This window comes from Lissotriton vulgaris, unplaced genomic scaffold (assembly GCF_964263255.1).
Source record: "Lissotriton vulgaris unplaced genomic scaffold, aLisVul1.2 SCAFFOLD_375, whole genome shotgun sequence".
In the NCBI taxonomy this organism is placed as follows: Eukaryota; Metazoa; Chordata; class Amphibia; order Caudata; family Salamandridae; genus Lissotriton; species Lissotriton vulgaris.
Genome location: NW_028244278.1, coordinates 353,431 through 377,315, shown reverse-complemented (window position 1 = coordinate 377,315; position 23,885 = coordinate 353,431). Strand labels below are relative to the sequence as shown.

General features: G+C 49.8%; 1 protein-coding gene across 1 annotated transcript in view; it reads left to right on the top strand.

Annotated features, from left to right (window-relative positions):
- CUL9 (cullin 9) overlaps positions 1–23,885 on the top strand; it is a 443,484-nt gene that overhangs the window by 356,606 nt on the left and 62,993 nt on the right. The window contains exons 37-38 of the mRNA XM_086948773.1: positions 5,589–5,699; positions 11,715–11,832. Coding sequence (XP_086804899.1) covers positions 5,589–5,699; positions 11,715–11,832 — 229 coding nt within the window. The remainder of the gene's footprint in view (positions 1–5,588; positions 5,700–11,714; positions 11,833–23,885) is intronic.

The following is a 23,885-nucleotide window of genomic DNA, read 5'->3' as shown; positions in this document are numbered from 1 at the left end:
CCTCTCCCACTGGCATACAGTCACTTCGGACAGGTGGGTGCTGCAAATTGTCCGAAGGGGCTTCTCCCTCCCCTTCGAGTCATCCCCTCCATCCATGCCACCTCAATACCACCGTGTGTCGGGGGATCACTTGCAACTTCTGCGGGAGGAGGTTTCGGCCCTCTTGGCCAAGGGGGCCATCGAGCGCGTTCCTGGGCCGGAAGTAGGACGTGGTTGTTACTCCCACTACTTTCTGGTACCCAAGAAGGGCAAAGGGGGCCTACGCCCTATCTTGGATCTGCGGAACGTCAACGGCTTCCTCCGGACGGAGAAGTTCAAGATGCTCACTTTGGCTCAGGTCCTGGCTGCCCTGGACCCAGGAGACTGGATGGTAGCGTTGGACTTGCAGGACGCCTATTTCCACATCCCCGTCCTGCCGGCCCACCGGCGTTACCTGCGGTTCACGGTAGGCCAAGAGCACTTTCAGTTTACCGTGCTCCCCTTCGGCCTTACCAGCGCCCCACGGGTGTTCACGAAGGTGATGGCGGTGGTCGCAGCCCATCTGCGCAGGCAGGGGGTATCAGTCTTCCCCTACCTCGACGACTGGTTGTTGAAGGCGGGCTCGCCCCAGACAGTCGTCAGCCACCTCCAGACTACGGCCGACCTCCTGCACTTGCTGGGGTTCTCCATCAATGTGCCGAAGTCACACCTGTGTCCCTCTCAGAAGCTCCTCTTCATCGGAGCGGTTCTCGACTCGGCGCAGTTTCGGGTTAACCCACCCGAGCAGCGGGTTCGGGATATTCAGGCTCTGGTTCCCATCTTCCAGCCGTTATGCCGAGTCTCGGTCAGGTTGACGCTGCGGCTTCTGGGACTGATGGCCTCCTGCATCCTTCTGGTGCGTCACGCCAGGTGGCGGATGCGGGCTCTGCAGTGGGACCTGAAGTTTCAGTGGGCCCAGCATCAGGGCAACCTGTCCGATCATGTCCTGATCTCGGAGGGCACTGCGAGACAACTGCAGTGGTGGCTCACGGACCGCGACTGGGTCAGTGGCAGACCCCTCTCCCTACCCCAACCGGAGCACGTAGTTGTGACGGACGCGTCCCTCCAGGGCTGGGGAGGCCACATGGGAGAGGCGGAGATCAGAGGCCTCTGGTCTCCGGCGGAGTCCCGGCTCCATATCAACCTTCTGGAGCTGCGGGCGATTCGTCTAGCACTGAAGGCATTCCTCCCCTCTGTCCGGGGGAGCGTAGTGCAAGTGTTCACCGACAACACCACCGCCATGTGGTACTGCAACAAACAAGGCGGGGTGGGGTCGTGGACCCTCTGCCAGGAGGCTCTGCGCCTCTGGCAGTGGCTGGAACATCAGGGCGTGACCCTGGTGGTTCAACACCTGGCAGGCTCTCTGAATGCCAGGGCGGACGAACTCAGCCGCCGGTGCATGATGGATCACGAATGGCGTCTGAACTCGGACGTGGCGCAAGGTCTCTTTCGGCAGTGGGGAGAGCCTTGGTTAGATCTATTCGCCACAGAAGAGAACGCGCAATGTCATCAGTTCTGCGCGTTGGAATTTCCAAGGCGGCACTCGCTCGGAGACGCTTTTCGTCGCGAGTGGAGCTGCGGTCTGTTGTACGCCTTTCCGCCTATACCACTTCTGCCCAGAGTGCTGAAGAAGATCAGGCGCGATCGGGCCCAGGTCATCCTTGTGGCTCCGGACTGGGCACGAAGATACTGGTATCCCGAGCTACTCAGCATGTCAGTCGATCCCCCGATTCGTCTGCCTCTTCGGGAGGACCTTCTGTCGCAGCAGCAGGGGACGGTCCTGCACCCGAACCTGTCCAGTCTCCACCTACAAGCTTGGAGATTGAGCGGCGGCAGTTGAGGCCATTTGACTTGCCTCCTGAAGTCTGTGATATCATTCTGGCAGCCAGGCGTCCCTCCACAAAGTCGGTATACGCCTGCCGGTGGAACAGATTTGTGGCATGGTGCACAGCAAAGGCTGTGGATCCTCTCTCGGCACCCCTTTCGGAAGTGCTGCTCTTTCTTCTTTCCCTTGCCCAGCAGGGCTCTGCTCTGGGCACTCTTAAAGGGTACCTTTCTGCTCTATCAGCCTTCTTGAGGCTACCAGATCAGCCTTCTTTATTCAAGTCCCCTATTGTGAGTAGATTTCTGAAGGGCATCACGCACATGTTCCCTCCTGTTCCCTTCGTGATGCCCCAGTGGGACTTGAATCTTGTTCTCACTTATCTGATGTGTGCTCCCTTTGAGCCACTGCATAACTGTCCTCTTCGTCTCCTTACTCTGAAGACTGCCTTCCTGGTTGCCATCACCTCTGCCAGGAGAGTGAGTGAGCTCCAGGCTCTTTCTTCTTCTCCACATTTCCTGTCTGTTCATCCTGACAAGGTGGTGTTACGTACCCGACCTTCCTTTCTGCCCAAGGTTGTTACGGCCTTCCACATCGGGCAGTCCATTACCTTGCCCACTTTCTTTCCGCCTCCGCATCCCTCGAAGGAGGAAGAGAGGCTCCACCGTCTGGATCCAAAACGTGCGCTCTCCTACTACCTAGATCGCACACGCCAATTCCGGGTGGATGACCAACTCTTTGTTGGTTACGTGGGCGCAAAGAAGGGTAAGGCTGTGCACAAGAGGACCATCTCTAGGTGGATCATCTTGTGTATCCAAGCATGTTACTCCATGGCGAGGAAGGAGCCCCCGGCTGGATTGCGGGCTCACTCCACTCGGGCCACGGCAACGACAACTGCCCTGGGCCGCGGTGTCCCCCTGCAGGACATCTGCCAGGCAGCCACGTGGTCCTCGCTGCACACGTTCGCAAGACACTACTGCCTGGACAGTCAAGTCCGGAGGGATGGCTTCTTTGGCCGTTCCGTCCTCCAGGACTTTCTGGTGTGATATTGGTTCGCAGACCCACCACCGGGGTTGGTATTGCTGGGGTATCTATTCTAAGGTAAGGAATCTATCACTAACGTGTCTCTTTCAGATGCACAAGTTACTACTTGTGTAACGATATATCTGTAAGAGACATTAGTTAGTGATAGATTCCTTACCGACCCACCCATCCTCCCCGTTCTGCGAACCGATATCTAGGGTTAAGGTCATCCCCTTTCAGGGCCCTAGTTTCATGGCACCAGTGTTAGTTCTATCATGGCTCTGCGTATCTGGCGCGGAAAAGCTGTGTGTCAGAACTGACGTCAGCGCGCATGGGCGCCGTCTAAGTACTCCGAGGACGTCATCCCGGCGCTCACGACGCCGACGACGGACGCCTACCAGCGCGCAGGGGTATTGCTACGCAAAAGTTTCCGGATCCAGTCTGACGCCTGGGGATATTCTAAGGTAAGGAATCTATCTAAGGTAAGGAATCTATCACTAACTAATGTCTCTTACAGATATATCGTTACACAAGTAGTAACTTGTGCAACTCGCCGCCTTCCTCGAAACCAACAAATCCCTCAACTCCTCACAGTCCGGCTTCCGAGCCAAACACAGCACTGAGACCGCACTCATCGCAGCAACAGACGACATTCGAACTCTACTGGACAATGGAGACACAGTCGCCCTCATCCTCCTCGACCTCTCCGCAGCCTTCGACACAGTCTGTCATAGCACCCTGATACAACGCCTCAGAAACATCGGAATCCAGGGAAAAGCACTGGAATGGATCACCTCGTTCCATGCCGGAAGAACACAGAGAGTCCGCCTCCCACCATTCAAGTCAGAGGCCACAGAAGTCATTTGCGGCGTGCCACAAGGATCCTCACTCAGTCCCACCCTCTTCAACGTATACATGAGCCCCCTCGCGGCCATCGCACGCCAACACAACCTCAACATCATCTCCTACGCTGATGACACTCAACTTATCCTCTCACTCACCAAAGACCCTAACGCCGCCAAAACCAACCTACATGAAGGAATGAAAGAAGTAGCCGAGTGGATGAAGCACAGCCGTCTGAAACTGAATTCTGACAAAACAGAAGTCCTTATCTTAGGTACCTCCCCCTCTGCCTGGGACGACTCTTGGTGGCCAGAGTCCCTTGGAAAAGCACCCATCCCGACAGACCACGCACGGAACCTGGGCGTCATTCTGGACTCCTCACTCTCGATGACCAGACAAGTCAACGCGATTTCATCATCTTGCTTCAACATTCTTCGCATGCTCAAAAAAACATTTCGCTTGATCCCCACCGAAACTAGAAAAACGGTCACCCACGCACTGGTTACAAGCCGCCTGGACTACGGAAACACCCTATACGCCGGTACCACCGCAAAACTTCAGAAAAAACTCCAACGCATCAGCCAGACTCATACTAGACATCCCGCGTAAGGACCACATTTCTGGTCACCTGAAAAACCTCCACTGGCTCCCCGTCAATAAGAGGATAACATTCCGCCTCCTAACCCACGCACACAAAGCACTTTACGAACTCGGACCCGAATGCCTCAACACACGACTTTCCTTCTACACCCCCTCCCGTCAGCTACGCTCCTCTAACCAAGCCCTTGGTGCTGTTCCTCGCATCAACAAAACCACCATGGGAGGAAGATCCTTCTCCTACCTGGCGGCTAAAACCTGGAACTCACTTCCTATTCACCTTCGCCTCACTCAGAACCACCTAGCATTCAGAAAAGAACTTAAAACCTGGATATTCGACAAGTAATCCCCCACCCTTCTCCAAGCGCCTTGAGACCCTCTGGGTATGTAGCGCGCTATATAAATGAATTGAATTGAATTGAATTGAATTGTGGGTCTACGGGCTCATTCTACTCGGGCCACGGCGACTACAACTGCCCTGGGCCGAGGAGTACCCTTGCAGGATATTTGCCAGGCAGCTATGTGGGCCTCGCTGCACACGTTTGCGAGACATTATTGCCTGGACAGCCAAGATGGCTTCTTTGGCCGTTCTGTCCTCCAGGACTTTCTGGTGTGATTATTGGTTCGCAGACCCACCACCTGGGTTGGTATTGCTTGGGTATCTATTCTAAGGTAAGGAATCTATCACTAACGTGTCTCTTTCAGATGCACAAGTTACTACTTGTGTAACGATATATCTGTAAGAGACATTAGTTCGTGATAGATTCCTTACCGGCCCACCCATCCTCCCCGTTCTGCGAACCGATATCTAGGGTTAAGGTCATCCCCTTTCAGGGCCCTAGTTTCATGGCACCAGTGTTGGTTCTATCATGGCTCTGCATATCTGGCGCGGAAAAGCTGTGTATCAGAGCTGACGTCAGCGCGCATGGGCGGCGTCTAAGTACTCCGACGTCATTCCGGCGCTAACGACGCCGAGGATGGACGCGGAGCCGCGGACGACGCCTGCCGGCGCGCAGGGGTATTGCTACGCAAATTTTTCCGGATTCAGTCTGACGCCTGGGGATATTCTAAGGTAAGGAATCCATCACTAACTAATGTCTCTTACTGATATATCATTACACAAGTAGTAACTTGTGCTTCATGGCGCTAAAACATACACAAGTAGCTGTGGAAGACCATATTAGCACGATTGCACAAAGAGCCAAGTGTTCAGGGCCTTTCTGAAGCCTAAAAGACTATCAGAGTTCCTGACTGTTTCATTCACATTGTATTTTCAATCTTTCAGGAGTTCGCCATGAACCTCCGGAACCGTGTGTCTGCAGTCAGCGAGGTTCCCCAGATGAGGACTCTGACCTTCGTCGTTGATGCTTGCAAAGTTCTAGAGCAGGCACGCAAGGTAAGGCTACCCAGTGTTGGTCAAGTACTAAACCTGCCGATACCAACTAGACCAAAAGTGACCCAAGAAAGGAAGCAAGGCCAGGCAGCATTGAGGTGGTGAATGTAGAGGTGCTGGCTGCACACAGTGTCACTTCCGCAGACATACTGTGGACAGAGATAACAAGCTTAGAGCTGTTGTCTATTCAGAGATGCTGTTGGCCACGCACCTCCGCTCTTCGCGTACAGATGTGAATTTACATAAGGACATCTAAAAGCTGTTCAGGGTTTGGTAAAAACAAATGCTGTCAATGACTTTCCTCTATCTTTGTTGCTACCATTTGTTTTTCATGTGTTTTATTTTAAAAATTCAAGTCTTGATTTTAGACGAGTATCAAACATACTGTAGCTCCAGTTCATGGAAGGGGGGCGCGTTTGGGCTCCATCATACGAAAGGCACCCTTGGAGGATGGATGGGCTCATCACAGACCATATTAATCGGTCTTTAAACATTTTTAGGTCGAGCTGATGTGGCATTCATGCGAAGCATGAATGCGTCAGCTCGACAACTTATGTTGCCGGTTTTTAGGAGAGTGGACAGCAGTCAGACGCGCGCTTTCCCATTGTCCGATTTCACCTCGGGAGCGCGCGTCTGAGCTGCGCTTGCGCAGAGCACAGCCCTCGCTCACACACAGACACAGGCAGCCCCCACCCCTCTGCATGCACGCACGCACGCACACACACACACACACAGGCGCGCGCATGCACACGCAGGCATACGGCACACATACAGGCACACTATCCCCTACCTCGCATTCTCTCTCAATCACACACAGTCACGCATGCGCACACACATTCCCTCGCGCACACACGCACACACACATTCCCCCCCCCCCCCTCCCAGGCATACACACAGGCACGCACGCACTTCACATCAGCCCTGGGCCCCACTCACCGACTGCGCTCTTCCGGCGGGGCTCCTCTCGCGCTCCGCTCCTCACGGCGCGGCGCGTCTCGTCTCCTCTCCTCTTCTGAATCGGGGCTCCCTCACGTCAGAGGAGCCCCGCAACAGGCGCCACACTCCTCCTTCTCCCCGGCCCCCTCCTGGGGACCCGGGCTACCCCGGACCGGCAGGGCGCTCCATGCGCCGGCATACCTGTTCACGGACCTCGGGAGGCGGGACTTCCGGTCGGCCGCGAGCGGATTGGCCGGCCGGACAAGAGCTTCCGGGTCGGCGCGGGCAGCGCAGCGGCACCGATTTGTATTTCTTCATCAAGTTTCACTTAAATAGGAAAATGCCTTGAATCTTGTTAAAGACGTTGGCCATTTCACGCTTATTTTTTTAAAAGGGTTGGCTTGCACCACAATTACATTCAATTTACTAACTCCGCTGTAAGTTATGCCTTGTGTTGGCTCGTGACCTGCTTGTCAGTAAGGAGGGTCTTTCGCCCAAAGGCCATTTCTTATAAGCTGCGCGCGCTCCACTGCAGTCAGTGGTGAAGCCCTAAGACACATCACAGGCTGGAAACTTCTATCCGAGGGCTGGGACAGCGAAGTCTCATCTATGGCAAGTTCTAGCTGACGCATTCGAATTCATGGTCTCTCTCTAGTTTGGATTGAGCTAATGATGTGGCAGTTGACGGGGCGTTCAAGGCGTGTGAGTGTCTGCTTTCAAATGGAACATGTGCTGCGCCGTATTCTTTGTAGCAGCGTGGAGCGTGCACAAAGGCATTCCTTGGATTGTTTGTTAGCAGACTGGAGAGGAAATGCACAAAACCATGGCCAGATTCTTATCCAGTTACATTTCATGTTGCCCCGGCCAGGAAGGAAGCTGGTTTTGTTTGAAAAGTTACAAAGAGAATACCTAGCTGGATTATGGAGCTGGGCTGGTCTTCGGTTGATTTCTGTAGAAAGGCCCTTTGTGAGCCTCTCACTGAGGTTAAAACCTACTGCTCTCTGACAGTCACCGTAGCCATATTTCTCTATACTCGAGTTTAAAACTTTGATCTTATTGCGCTTTCTGAGCGTTTATAATAATGTGCTCTAGAAAGGTATCTTCTGAAATTACGCTTCAGGCAATTTTGTTTCTCAAATTATAAGCAAAACGTTTGTTTACAACTGCAGATTCTCATTCCCCCTTTAAAGTTGAAATGATTGAGTCCTATTTCTGTTTTGCCCAGATCTCCCAGGCTCCCACATCTCACGTGTGGCATATTTTAAGAAGGATTTCCTGAAAGTGATTTGTGCGTTTTGTCTGTGTGAACATCCATTGATTCTAAAAGGGTGGCCGCCTTTCCATCATTACTTTGCAGGTCATGTCGAGCACGCATCAGAATTTGACTCGCTACGAGTTGCTCGGGGTCTTTTCAGACCTTCCGTCTGTAACATCCTCCTTCTAAATTAAACGCGGAGTTATGTCCTCTGCAACAAAAATGCCCAGCACCATGTAGGAATTTCAATTCCTATAGCGTCACACACCCTCACTCTAACACCCCCTCACTCTCACTCTCACACCCCCTCACTCTCACACCCCCTCACCCCCCCACACCCTCACCCTCACACACCCTCACCCACCCTCACCCACACACACCCTCACCCTCACACCCCCTCACCCTCACAAACCCTCACTCACCTTCTCACCCTCACACACCCTCACCCCCTCACACACATCCGCACACACCCTCACCCTCACACACATCCTCACACACCCTCTCACCCTCACACACCCGCACCCACCTCACCCTCACACACCCTCACCCTCACACACCTGCATCCTCACTCACCCTCACCCCCGTCACCCCCCTCACCCTCCCTCACCCTCTCACCCTCACAACCCCACACCCTCACCACCCCATACCCTCACAACCCCACACCCTCCCCCTCACACCCTTGCACCGCTCACCCACACTCTCACACTCACACCCCCCTCACCCTCACACCCCCTCACCCTCACACCGCCCTCACCCCCCCTCACCCTCACACACCCTCACCCCCACACAACCTCACCCTCACACACCCTCACCCCCTCACCCTCACACACCCTCACCCCCTCACCCTCACACACCCTCACCCCCTCTCACCCTCACACCCCCCTCACCCTCACACCCCCTCACCCTACCTCACCCTCACACACCCTCACCCCCCCACACCCACACCCTCACACCCCCTCGCCCCCCCTCACCCTCACACACCCTCACCCCCTCTCACCCTCACAACCCCTCACTCAACCTCACACCCCCTCACCCTCTCACCTCCTCACCCTCACACCCCCTCACCCTCACACACACCCTCACACACCCTCACCCCCTCTCACCTTCACACCCCCTCACTCACCCCCCCTCACCCTCACAAAATCACTATGTGCTACCACAGCATCACTGAACGCCACAGCATCACTCGTTTGCCAACACAACATCACTCAGCGCCACCACATCATCAATCTCTGTGACCATTCAACAACACCTGGTTCAAATATGCTCTCTCAATGTTTGAAGCTTTATTACAAATGTAACAAAAACATGTTAATATTTCACTTCTGTTCTTGGAATTTCGTCACAATAAAATACACTGAACATAATCTTCACAAAAGTTATTTACAAAACTTTAAGCTATTGCCATTATAAATTACAATCACTTTTATTTAATTATTAACTATTAAAAAAAAATTAAAAGCCATTGTTATTTGTAATATCAATACATGTAAGTAACGTAAATACAACACATATTGCATTACAAATGCTATAGGTGTCACATTTGCGAAAGTTATAACTATTGGCATTGTAAATGACAAAGCTATTAATTTAGTTATTTTCAAAAACAAAATATAAATAAAAAAATTGTCATTTACAATACCAATAGCTCAAACTTTCCTAATGCGAGACCTATTGCATTGCAAATGCTTGTTATGCTTGGGCTGTTGAGACTGAACCAGGCAGATCACATTATGCCTTTTCCCCTGTAGCGTCTTAATATACAAATGCAGGACCCCCTGTTTTCTCAGCTTGGAACTGCCCTGGTTTGAGAGAAGGGCACTGGCATATGAATCTACTTACCATGTTTATGCAAAGCTTATACATGGGGAAAGCATTTGTGTTAAGGATAGACAACCTCATAGTTCCCTTTGTGATCTGACTGAGGCTGATAATTTAGAGGGATGCCTGCTATGGTGTCTGAGGCGAGGTTGATGTGTTTAGTAAAATGGGCCCATTAAGCTGAGATTGCTGTTGATTGAAGTATATGGGGGGATGGAGGGGGGAGGGGGGTACTGTGGATCTGCAGCACTGATATAATAAAAAAGAAAAAAAAGCCAGCTCTTGCCATTTTTATTTTTAAGCCTCCCATTGTGGGCCAGCCCGGGGGGGGGGGGGGGGGGGGGGCGGTTAGAGAATGGGTGTTGGCACAAATATTTTTAAGGGAGAGTCCGTCCCACAGCCAATTTAAGGACCCAGCGCTGCTTTCCTTTAAATGGTGGCAGGCGGAGGGAGGGCACAAAGACCGCTCCCTGAGCCATTTTTATTCCCTGATGACGCCATCCCCGAGGGGACAATTGCTCTTTTAGGGAGAGGGAGCATGCGCCCCCTCCCAAACCATTTTTACACCCACGGACCCCATCCCTGAGGCTGATGGCCTTTTTGAGGGGCAGGGTGGCGTGCAACCCCCTCCTAGAGTCCTTTTTAGGACCCATTTATGGGGGTAGGGGGAATGTACAGCCCCCACCACTACCGAGTCATCCTATGGCCCTGGAACCACATTCCCCTGGACCCAATGGCATGTAGTATCCCTGGGATCCCATCCACTGGGACAGTGTGCTGTTCCCTGCCCGGGAGAGAGTGGGCAGGAAATACAAAATGAATTCCACTGCCTGCACTCTTCCAGGCCAACAAACAGAGCTTTGTTTCTGACTGGAAGGTGCAGAGAACAAAGCTGCTCCCTCTGGGCAAGAGCTAAAAACAGGCCTGATGGGTGCTGGCTGGGCAGCCCACACACAAAATATGTTGGTGTCTCAGGTGGGCACCGGTACACCCACGGTATTAGTAAAACTACTGGCTTCTGCCGGCACCCACAATGGGTGCTAACTGTTGAGCTGACGGCACCACGAGGCTCCTCGTGCGGCCCCCAACTTTAGAAAAGTGTGGATGCTCTAGGTGGACAGCTATGGTAAGAGTAAAATGGCAGATTCTTGCCGGCATGCAAAATTGGAGCTGGCTGAAGAGTTGCGGGCGCCTTCGGTTTCCCTCGCTGCCCCCAACATTGATCATGTTGTGTGTGCCTTTGGGCAATCACTGTAACATGCTCGCTGGCTCCCACTAGCATCCAGTATGGGTGCTGGCAGGGGCCGCAGAGGAATTGTGGCCCCCGTGACCCCAAACATTGGGCATGTAGTGGGTGACTGGGTGTGCACAGGTACCCCCATAAAAACAAATATTTAAAAAAGAAGAATGAATGAGCACCAGGAGCCGCTCATTAGCTATTCACCGGGTGTGTGGGGAGGGGCATGCGCCCGAGAGGGCTTGGGTGCAGACCGAGCTCCCCGCCCCATGCCGTGCATGGCGATAGACCTCTTACTTAACGTTAAAAAAAAGACACTTTCCTGAATTTAAAGTGAGGTTATGGTTGGGAACTGCTAATAACTTCCCTTATTAAATCACTCAGGACATGTTCGATGACCTAATTGATAGCATAGTTGCAACATCTGAAATGACATCAATGATAGCACTGTGCATGGCAGGGGCAGGAGATATAGTTACCTTAAGGCACAAGTCCGAGTTACTTGAGAAAATAACTGGTGAATTTCAGTAGTTTTGTTATTTTAAATCCATATGACATTTTCACCTACCTGTAACGTTCCTTTAACCTTTTGGCTTTTTCGGGCGAATTCAAACTTTATTTTAATGTTAATTAAAATATTAAAATTGTGATCAATAAATGAACGTTAATCTTTGTTTTTTCAGTAAATAAATAAATGATCTAGGTGCTGGGGTAGTTGTGTGAACCTCCTGTTTGTCCCGCTAACTGAGGTCATCCTCTCTGCCCGCAGGTCCTCGCTTACTCCTGTGTTTACAGCTACTACAACCAGGACACCGAGAAGATGGACATCATGGAGCAGCAGACGGACAACCTGGAGCTCCACACCAACGCCCTGCAGATTCTCTTGGGTAAGGAAGGCGCTGTGTCGCACGGTGTGGCCATGTTGTTTGCCCCTCACTTGCTCTGTCCCTGGTGAAGCGTGGCCCAAGGATGGAGATGAATCCGGATCAAAGTTCAGGGACGCCTTGCAAGAAACAGGAAAAGACAGTAGGACTACCCTCAAGCCATCTCTAATGATGCGATAGTAGAAACCACTCCTAAATTGTATGCCGACCTCTCAGCCCCTTCTTGCTCCCACCTGTAAGTCTCACCTGATGCTGACATTCTTCCAATTATAGACTTCTTCTGTAAACCCTTCCACCCTGAATCATCTAATGCATAGCACATGTCACTGTAACCCACTGCCCCTCTCCTCCCCTCGGTTTAGTGCCTGCCATAGTCCTAATGTTCCCTTATTTATAATACTGTGTAGAACTATCCACCCTGCCCTATCTCTCCGTGGCCCAAGTTCAGGCGTCAGTGAGCAGAACACTCTTTTAGCTGGCTATGCTTTGTTTTACATGCATTTTCTCTTTTATTGCATTTTGTTGCTTATGGTTTGCTTCAGCTGATCTGGTCTGGACGCATAATTTGCTTTTCTTTGCTCACGATTTCTGCTGTTCTAATCGAGAAACCCCATGTCCTTTCTGAGTTTACCTCATTCACCTGTTGGCTGGTTCTCTTAGACTGATGATCAGTCGTTGCAACTCGTTTCTAAAGAGAAGATCTTTTAATCAATCAATCAATCGGGGAGTTTAAAGCGCGCTACTCACCCGTGAGGGTATCAAGGCGCTGGGGGGGGAGCAGCTACAAGTCAGCCGAAAAGCCAGGTCTTAAAGCTCTTCCTGAAGGTGTGCAGTGTGGGGGAGCGACTGATGTTGACTGGGAGCTCGTTCTAGGTCTTGAGGCTCTTTCTCAAGGTGTGCTGAGTAGGGGAGCGACTGATGTTGACTGGGAGCTCGTTCTAGGTCTTGAGGCTCTTTCTCAAGGTGTGCAGTGTGGGGGAGCGACTGATGTTGACTGGGAGCTCGTTCTAGGTCTTGAGGCTCTTTCTCAAGGTGTGCTGAGTAGGGGAGCGACTGATGTTGACTGGGAGCTCGTTCTAGGTCTTGAGGCTCTTTCTCAAGGTGTGCAGTGTGGGGGAGCGACTGATGTTGACTGGGAGCTCGTTCTAGGTCTTGAGGCTCTTTCTCAAGGTGTGCTGAGTAGGGGAGCGACTGATGTTGACTGGGAGCTCGTTCTAGGTCTTGAGGCTCTTTCTCAAGGTGTGCAGAGTGGGGGAGCGACTGATGTTGACTGGGAGCTCGTTCTAGGTCTTGAGGCTCTTTCTCAAGGTGTGCTGAGTAGGGGAGCGACTGATGTTGACTGGGAGCTCGTTCTAGGTCTTGAGGCTCTTTCTCAAGGTGTGCTGAGTAGGGGAGCGACTGATGTTGACTGGGAGCTCGTTCTAGGTCTTGAGGCTCTTTCTCAAGGTGTGCAGTGTGGGGGAGCGACTGATGTTGACTGGGAGCTCGTTCTAGGTCTTGAGGCTCTTTCTCAAGGTGTGCTGAGTAGGGGAGCGACTGATGTTGACTGGGAGCTCGTTCTAGGTCTTGAGGCTCTTTCTCAAGGTGTGCAGAGTGGGGGAGCGACTGATGTTGACTGGGAGCTCGTTCTAGGTCTTGAGGCTCTTTCTCAAGGTGTGCTGAGTAGGGGAGCGACTGATGTTGACTGGGAGCTCGTTCTAGGTCTTGAGGCTCTTTCTCAAGGTGTGCAGAGTGGGGGAGCGACTGATGTTGACTGGGAGCTCGTTCTAGGTCTTGAGGCTCTTTCTCAAGGTGTGCTGAGTAGGGGAGCGACTGATGTTGACTGGGAGCTCGTTCTAGGTCTTGAGGCTCTTTCTCAAGGTGTGCAGAGTGGGGGAGCGACTGATATTGACTGGGAGCTCGTTCTAGGTCTTGAGGCTCTTTCTCAAGGTGTGCTGAGTAGGGGAGCGACTGATGTTGACTGGGAGCTCGTTCTAGGTCTTGAGGCTCTTTCTCAAGGTGTGCAGAGTGGGGGAGCGACTGATGTTGACTGGGAGCTCGTTCTAGGTCTTGAGGCTCTTTCTCAAGGTGTGCTGAGTAGGGGAGCGACTGATGTTGACTGGGAGCTCGTTCTAGGTCTTGAGGCTCTTTCTCAAGGTGTGCAGAGTGGGGGAGCGACTGATGTTGACTGGGAGCTCGTTCTAGGTCTTGAGGCTCTTTCTCAAGGTGTGCTGAGTAGGGGAGCGACTGATGTTGACTGGGAGCTCGTTCTAGGTCTTGAGGCTCTTTCTCAAGGTGTGCTGAGTAGGGGAGCGACTGATGTTGACTGGGAGCTCGTTCTAGGTCTTGAGGCTCTTTCTCAAGGTGTGCAGTGTGGGGGAGCGACTGATGTTGACTGGGAGCTCGTTCTAGGTCTTGAGGCTCTTTCTCAAGGTGTGCTGAGTAGGGGAGCGACTGATGTTGACTGGGAGCTCGTTCTAGGTCTTGAGGCTCTTTCTCAAGGTGTGCAGTGTGGGGGAGCGACTGATGTTGACTGGGAGCTCGTTCTAGGTCTTGAGGCTCTTTCTCAAGGTGTGCAGTGTGAGGGAGCGACTGATGTTGACTGGGAGCTCGTTCTAGGTCTTTGCTGCCATGCGGGAGAAGGATCTTCCACCTGCTCTGGTTCTGCAGATGCATGGGGTTTCTGCTAGGGCGAGGTCAGTGGAGCGAAGGTTCCTTTTGGGTACGTGGAAGGAGACTCTTTCATTGAGGTATTGGGGTCCGTTGTTGTGGAGGGATTTTTAGGCGTGGGTGCGTAGCTTGAAGGTTACTCTCTCTAGGGTTAGCCGTCGGAGTTGTCTCGTAGGTGTTTGGTGATGTGCTCATGTCGTGAGATGCCGAGGACGAGTCTGGATGCGGTGTTCTAGATGGTCTGGAGTTTGAGAAGCAGGGATTTGTTGATTCCAGCGTAGAGGGCGTTTCCATAGTGTAGTCTGCTTGTTATGGATGTGATGGTGACCGTCTTTCTGGCTTCGGGGGCGATCCACTTGAATGTCTTCAGAGGATGTGGAGGATGTTGAATTAGATGGAGGCGACGGTGTTGATCTGGAGGGTTATGGTGAGGGAGGAAAAGATGAGTGAAAGAGAGTTATGTATTGTTGTGGCACCTTTTGCGAAAAAAACAGATACTAGAATACCAGTGGAATCAATACGAGAGGCTGAGATTCATTCAGCACTCCAGCCATCACTTTCTGTTCCTCTCTGACAGGAATTAGATTTTTTCCTGAAGAATCTCTTCTGGCATTATTTATATTGGACATGACAACGGTATTTTCTCCCCATTAGAATAGTTGTTTTTTCTGTATTTTAGCTTCTCGATGAAACGCAGCTCAGTTAACATATTCCTTTCCCTTGAACTACACTTCTGTCAGTTGTGCACAGACATTGTTTCTGTACAGCTGAATTGTGGAAAAGCCTATTTGCTTAATTTTAGGGGAAAGCTTGATCTGAGCCCACAAAACGCATCTTAAGCCATGCGTAAACATAGTTTTAGAAGATTTATGCACCGCCACCACCTGACCCATGGTCAGCACAACTGTGAAATACTCAAAGCAGAAACCGAGATGAGGGTGCTCACATGACAAGGCACCTCTTTCTGGAGAAGAATCCGTCCGGGGGGCATCAAAAGTCTTACAATCCCGCTTATGAACCTTTGTGGATGAAAAGGTTGCACGGCCACTGGGATCCATGCAGTGTGCTGTGCACAAACAGAAACAGCGATGATTGTTGCTTATTGAAAAATAGGACGTATACAGCCGATGGGTATAATACAGTCACCAAGGAAAATGTTCATTCTGTCCAAATGTGTGCATTACGTGCCAGACACTCTTTCAGTGTATGGGAGCGTTAGGATAGAGCGCCTTCTTCGTATTCATGCACTAGAAGACGCTCTTGTGCGTAGGAGACCCTGTATAGTCAGGCACGTTGAAAGATCATGCATATCCTCTTCATAGACCGCTCTCGAGCGAACCGATAAGAGCCAAGGAAGCACCTTAGACGGCTCTCCATCCTACTGTAATTTTGTGACTGTTGACACAGACTCGGATCTAGAAAACTTCTTGGTCACCCGTCCTGTTTGAACAAAGAAACCTCTTGGACGCCCGTCTTGATTGATCGACAACCTACACGCTCCTTTGTTCGTTCGCTCCTTTGTCCGATCTATATCCGGCTCGAACCCTCATGTTCTACCATAATATTTGTATTGTACATTTGCACATAGTTGTACATGCTGTGAAGCGCTCTGACACCCTCGAGTACAGCTAGCGCTATATAAAACTACTAACGGCAAACAAGTGCTTCGCCCCTTACCAGGCGCACAGGCTTCAGGCTTTTTCAAGACTAATAATCCAAAAACATTTCTTAATTATTGATAAATGGAAAATTTGTGTTTTTTTAGACACGGGCCCTGCATGACTGTTAATTTACATAAAAATCTATTTAATTTACTCTGTTAATATAATATTCCACCATACCTAAAAATTAGTGATGGATACTTCTAACTGTGGATTCCTCAGCTTGTGAATATCCTCCAGCACCAGCCTGGATCCTGAAACACCAAAAGTCGTGTGAGTGCACATTGGTAGGAGGCGCCATGTGGCTCCGCGCTGACTACTTTACACTCATGAAGTGACGAACGGAGCCACATATAATCGCCACCTATGTACGCTGACATGAGATTCTTTCAGAAGCTTTTCTGAGACCTCCTATACGCAGCCGATGAGCTTTTTGGAAGGACCAGTGTGCAGATTCCTGAATTGGGACATTTTTAGGAGACCATTCCACAGAACAGGGAGGTGAGGAATCTGCAGTTATAATATGCACCAGAAAGAGCTTTACCAAAGGTAAGTAATATGTTCTTCATTAACTTTTTTGTGGCTGCTAACCAGACCTCAGTGCATTATGTGAATTTAGAAGTTGCTGCTGACCGCTGCCTTTTATGGTCTTCATATTATTGTTGGTCATAACTGATACATGTGCAAGTACATAACTAAAGTCAAAGTCAAAGTCAAATAATACTTTATTCGGTTCAAATTTTCAAAACCATAAAAGTACAGACATACATAAAAAAGGTCCAAACGTTAGAGTTCATCATTAAAGAAAATAGTTACAATTTAAAAAAGCAGCAAGGTAAAACATTACAGAATAAAAACCAAATGGTTGGAACATGAACTACACCCAATTGATCTTTTTGCCCATTCTCATAGCAATGGTTAAAAACTTGGCCACATTGTAGATTTCCCAGATGTTAGTTAGCATCTGGAGATATAACACCGCTGGTTTGACCTGCCTAAATCCCTTCCCCTTCAACAGGGGAATGATGAATTTTTCCCTGATGATTTTAAAATGGGTACAAAAAAACAGAAAATGGGCGGTGTCCATAATTGAGTAACCGTCACAATTGCATACACTCAGTGCCGAGTCCCTGGTCCAACCAGGGCGACCACAAATTAGCAGGTGAACCTTGTTTAATCGGAACTTGGTGAGGAGGTACCTGTGGGTTGGGTTATTTACAACTTTCAGGTAAAGCTCCGGTTCACAATCTGAGGAAACAATCAATTGGTGTGACCTAACAGAAGATTTTTTCAGCTCCTTGCTTTCTCTGTCCATTCCACTGTGTAGCAAGAAGGTGTTTTTAACCCACTTCAAGTCAGCCTTGACGAGGGCAGAGGGATTGCGGAACAATTCAGGCCTGCCCAGTTTAACACAGGACTGTTCGACGTATTTTAGCCAGGGAATCTTGTTCCAATGATCTAGTTTTAAACAATCCTTCAAAATTTCATGGTTGACATCAATCTCTGAGTTGAGCCACACAGATATCCATTTCAGGAGGGGGGCCATAGCAATTCGATCCTCCAAGAAATCCACCCCACATTCCTGATGGACAATAAAGTTAGCTGTGGATGTTGGTAAAGAGAGAATGGACTTCAAGAAGTTGTCTTCAATCACTTGGAGGGATTTAGTGGGCATAATGCCCCACAGGTCCGCGCCATACATAGCAATAGCTATGCATTTAGCGGCGTACACTTTTAGGACAGCCTCTATTGGCTTCACCCCGATTTTGCGTGAGAAACCAAGGACTGCGGATGTAGCGCGCATCAAGACCTTTTTTTTCTCCAGCAATTGGGGAAGCCAGGTGGAGCGATCGTCAAACACTACGCCCAGATAGGGGAATCTTGAGACTCTAGATAGTTTATGTCCATTGCAATGTATAGACAAGGCGCGTTTTTTGGCCTTAACATGAGTTCCGACCACCATTACATGGGATTTGCCAAAGTTAATACTGAGGTCCAGATTTGTCATAAACTTATAAAAGGAATTCAGCAGACTTTGCAAACCCACCGCAGTTCTAGCTATAAGAGCCGCATCATCTGCGTATAGTAATGCGGGAAGTGTATATTTCCCCGCTCTGGGTATGTCTTTACAGGCTGGATCCAATGTTCCACCCAAGTTGTTAATATATAAGGTGAACAGCAGGGGAGCAAGAATGCAACCCTGCCTAACACCATTAGTAATATGGATTTTCCCTGTACAATTCCCTTTTCTGTCATAACGAACAGTAGCGGTGAGGTCCTTGTGAAGGTCTGCCAGAAAATACACAATGTTTGGATCAATGCCTATACTGAGGAGCTGGGCCCACAACTTGGACCTGTTCACTCGGTCGAAAGCCGAGGACAGATCCATAAAGGCAATGAATAGGGAGCCTGGTTTAGCTTGAGTATATTTTCCGATCAGCAATTGTAAATTTAAACTCTGATCGATAGTGCTCCTTCCTTTTCTAAAGCCATACTGAGTTGGGGACAAGGTATTAGTCTCCTCTAACCAATCATTGAGTTTACTAAGGACCACTCTCCCTATGACCTTAACCGCAGAGTCTATCAGGGATATGGGGCGGTAATTTCCCGGTTCCCCCCTGTCACCTTTTTTAAAAATAGGCACTATAACAGATTGGGACCAGGAATCAGGAATACCCGTTTTAAAGATGCTATTAAAAACTCTAGCTAAAATTTTGGACCAGAATAAAATATCCACTTTAAAAAGGTCGGCTGGGACCCCGTCCGGCCCCGGAGCCTTATTGCTGGTCATTTTTTCGATGGCTAAACCCACCTCTTCCTCATCCACCGTTAAGCTATACGGGAGCTGATGAAAACTAATCGTATCCTCAGCCCCGTTACCTTCCTGCTCATACACAGATTTAAAGTGCGAGTGCCATTTATCTTCTTGGATGCCACAATCTAAATCGCTATTGCATGTATCTACAAAATATGGTTGATTTACCACGGCCCAGAATTTGGTGCTGCTTTTTAAGACATCAATTGAGGTCAGGTCGGCCCAGGCATCCTCTCTGATCTCACGCCGCCTTTTCTCAATGGCAGTCTTATATGCTTTCCTAAGGGTAGCCACAAGTTTTCTATCTACAGGGCTAGATTTTAAAGCTAGTTTTAATTTGTGGTTGGCAGCAGAACATTTACTGTCGAACCAGCCTACCCTATCCTGATTTTTCCTTTTGCAATGTTGTGTCAGGTTAGACACGATGTTAATGCATACCCTCTTATATGCGTCTAAGACCTCAGTGTCCCCCGCCTGGTCATTTAAACAGAGTTCAAGATCCTCCTGACTATTTAAACACAAATTGCCAAAGAAATCCTCAGGAATTATTTTGCACCATTTAATTCGCCGTGCCTGATCAGTTGATCGTAAGTCACATTTATCAACCAAACCCAAGCTAGTGTCATTAAGTTCTAATACATTTCTAACTTTAAGTACAACAAGATTGTGATCACTAAAATGGGATCTAACAACGGTATAACAGATAATATGACTACTGCAAACACTGCTCACAAAAATATAATCAATAGTAGACCCGCTACCATGACCCGTGAAGGTTGGAATGTCCTCTCCCCCCCCAGAAGGCAACATTAAACCATTTTCGGCTAACAGAGATTCTAAGAAAACGCCCTGTTCTGAGTGTTCAAAATGGGTATTTTCATCATCAGGGGAACCAAAAAGAAGGTTAGGGGGACAGTCTTCCTGACAGCCGTGTACATTAAAATCTCCTAATAAAATAACAATACAATTGGCCTTCATGGACTCTTGAAACTTAATTAAAAAAGAGTTTAGCCTCTGCAGGTTATCAACTGAGTTTTCTCTATCAAAAGAGTTATAGAAGTTCACTAATAATACAGCATTTGAACTCCTATTTGTGATTAAGACTGCAAGGCAGTAAGGACTACCAGTGGGGATTTCTTTATAGGAGCCTGAAATTTTTGCTGATATCAGGGTGATCAGACCACCTCTAGCCCGCCCTCTCAGTGAATTTACGGCAGGGAGGGAAAAGGTGGTATATCCATCCAATGTAAGCAAGTTTTCGGTCACCCACGATTCTTGCATGGCAATAATGTCCATGGAGCCTATGAGATCTCTCCAATGAGGGTCATCGATTTTGTTCCTGAGGCCCGCTATGTTCCATGAGGCCATAGTGATCCCCTGCCTGCCTTCTTTATTTCCATCAATTACAGACAAATCTGTCCCCCCCTCCATGAACTGTTCTGCAATGGACATTTGCTCAGTACTTAGGTCAGGGTTTAAATCTACTGGGGAGTGACTACTCTGTGAGGTGGTGTATGGGGAAGTTAGAGATAGTGTTGCATGGTGACCCAGTGTTTGTCAATCTACCCAGTCCATAAAGGACGGGTGATCGTAATGATTGAACGTGGGGACATTGAAGTAATTTTCCTGCCCATTTACGTAGTGATGGTCATGGTGTGGATATTTGTTTTGGGGGCCCGCAAAAAAACCACCCTGAAAAGGACCAGCTCTTCTTCTCCTGACCATGGTCCACCCGTCTTCCCCCCCCTCCTCCCAGCCACGTGATTGAACCTCCCAGGGGGGATTAAACCTCTGTCTATGATTGAGCTCATGAGGGCCCTTTAACCAACTCCATCTTTTGTCCGGTTGGTTCCCTTGGACGTAAAAATAGGAGAGAGGCCTAGCCGTGACCGTACTCGCCTGATGGCGCGGGGTACCGGCACAAATGTAGTTTACTGTTTGTGGGTGCTCAAAGGTGACCACCACGCAGTCACCTTGTAGATTTTTCCTATTGCCCCCTACCCAAGGTGCTCTCTCCACCATTAAGATGTTACTAGGCATGCCGGGCGGTAAAGGAAAATTTTTAGACAGCCAATGGCACACCTTATTTTTTAGGGTTTGGTAAGACTCCGTTTCAGTTTGCCCAAGTTCAGTGACCCCTGTCAGGATGACTACATAGGAGCATGCATCCGGGGGAAGATGGATGTTTCTCCGTGATTCTCTCCTTTCCTTTGGTGTCTGATCCAATTTAGGAGTCGGGGGTACAGGATCTTTAAACTTAACCTGCGGGGCAACCTTAGGATTAACAGGGTTAGGGACTAGTTTAGTGTCAGGGGTTATTAAGGAAGTGCCCCCAGTGGTAATAGAATTAACTGGATTGGTGGGCGCACTTTTTTTTAGGGATGGGGTATTCTTGTTAACCAGCGGAGGCTTGTTCATGGGCTTTTTTACGGGGGGTATCTTATTATCCAGGCTGAAGCTAGGAGCGCTTATATCTTTGTGAATGTTTTTTAAGATGGTTTCTAGACAACGCAGCCTTACTTCAATAGGTTCAAGCAGGGTTTTTAACATTTGGAAAATGTTGTTATTTACCAAGTTGAGGCTATTCCTATCCTCATCGCTTCTAACGTGGTTGTCTACATCGCCACCTAGATCCAAAATTTCCTCTAAACTACTATCTATAACTGTGTCATCTGGTAAGCTTAAAGACATGGCCACATTGGTATGTTTGGGACCATCAGTGTCAGCAGTGTTAGTCGCCAGGACACTGTTGGGGTTTAGGGTCACCAGGTCTGGGGTAGTCTGGTCTAGGTTCTCTGTGTTCAAAGCTTTCTTTCGCTTACGTGTGGCAGGTTTAGACTTTTTTTTGGGTATTGCTCCCTCTTTCAGGCCCCTTTCAAGTGCGTTTTCCAACGAAACATTTCCAGGCTCATTTAGTGAGCCACTCTCAGCTAACAAAGCGAGATTAGGTGTTGCCTCCAAACCTTCTTGTGAGCTAATGTCGTCATGAGCCCCCTCATTATGTACAATTGCTAAGGTGTTAGGATTTGTTACTGCGTGTGGAGTACGGGCTTGTGCTATGAGGCCTAGAGAGGATCTCCTGGCTAATGCCAGATCTTGAGATACCCTTCTATCCATTAAAATAATCCCCTGATCTATTAAAGCATGGGTCCGAACAATAAAATCATCAAGGGTACCCGTCAGTTTTTTGGCTCCAGCAGCTGCCATGCTTCTGGTCTCTCGACAGTTCATTACAGTGCGAAAAGAAAAAATACAATTACAATGCAAGGCAGCCGAGGTTACGTGTAAATAATGGGATAAGAGGCTCTAATGTTAGTCCCGATAAAAAACACAAATATACCAGTATGCAGACTTACAATTGAGTGGTAGTGGGTCCGTTAGTCCGGAATATAGGGCGGCCAAGTGACAAGAGGTGTGGCCCAGACCAGGCTCCTCAGGCCTCTGAGGGCCACAGAGGGCCCGCCCTTTGCCCGGGCTTAGCCCCGGGCGTCCCGCACGCGTCCCGCGTAGCGGATATCAACTATTGCTAATGAGGAAATGAGGTGGTTGGGGGCGGGGCTACCCGGGAGAGCGTCCAGGTGCAGGGGATGACTACACAGGGACTCCTGGGAAATGGAGTCCCTGTCCCTCACCTGGTGCTCGCAGCCCGGGCCGAGTGTTTTCCTCTTCGCCCCTGTAGAGCAGCCAAAGTTCTCCCCTTTCCAGAGTCAGCCCAGCAGAGCGGGCGATGCGGGACCCGCGGAGCGGGTTCCGCGAGGTACGGGGATGGAAGGCAAAAGGTCAATCCGGTAACAGGAACGATGCAGGGGTCAACCACAGAACTCCCTGGTCGGCGGTAGTCAGTCTCAGCGTTTCCCAAGTTGCTGCGGTGGACGGCAGCTTTTACTCCGGCGGTCGGGGGCGGGGCTACCCGGGAGAGCGTCCAGGTGCAGGGGATGACTACACAGGGACTCCTGGGAAATGGAGTCCCTGTCCCTCACCTGGTGCTCGCAGCCCGGGCCGAGTGTTTTCCTCTTCGCCCCTGTAGAGCAGCCAAAGTTCTCCCCTTTCCAGAGTCAGCCCAGCAGAGCGGGCGATGCGGGACCCGCGGAGCGGGTTCCGCGAGGTACGGGGATGGAAGGCAAAAGGTCAATCCGGTAACAGGAACGATGCAGGGGTCAACCACAGAACTCCCTGGTCGGCGGTAGTCAGTCTCAGCGTTTACATAACTATATATGTGCATAGGAAACCATAGGCCAGGCCTTCTTACCTTGCATGGGTATTTTAATTAATTTTGAGTTCCTGGGTTGTAAGCTGAGGATTCCACATGAGGGTGCGACTGTTTTTTATGTTCTGTTTCCAGGACGTGGGCGGTGCAGTTCTCTGAGACATAGCCATGTTTTCAACTGCTAGTGTAATTGCTCCTGAGTGCTCCTAATGTTGGTTGGTAGTGCGTTCCAGAGCCTGATGGCTTGTACCGAGAAAGCATACCACCGTATCGTAATAAATCTGTAGGAGGTACTAAGTGCAGTGTCCTGTTTGGTATGTATTGTTTGAAATTAACTTGTAGGTATAGCGGTCCTTTTCTTTGGGTGGCTCTGTGGACAACGCAGAGTGCCTTGAGCATTGCCCTTCTAGCTGTAAGCAGCCAGTGGAGTGTTTGTAGGACTAGAGTCCGGCGTCTTCTTGCGTAAAGGCTTAGAAGAAGCCTACGGGTAGCAGTGCGCTATATAAATGCCTACACAAGAAGCCATGTGGCAGATTTTTGGGGAGTTGTATGTTGTGTATGATGAACACGGGTGCGCCAAGGTGTAGGCTGTTGGCATAGTCGAGATTGAGTGTGAGGATGGTTTGCAGTTCATGTTTTGGGGTTCAGGAAATGTAGGGATGCATTAATTTATCTCCAACTGTACTCATGCTGTTTGACAGGGTGTTTGCACCTTTTTAAAAGC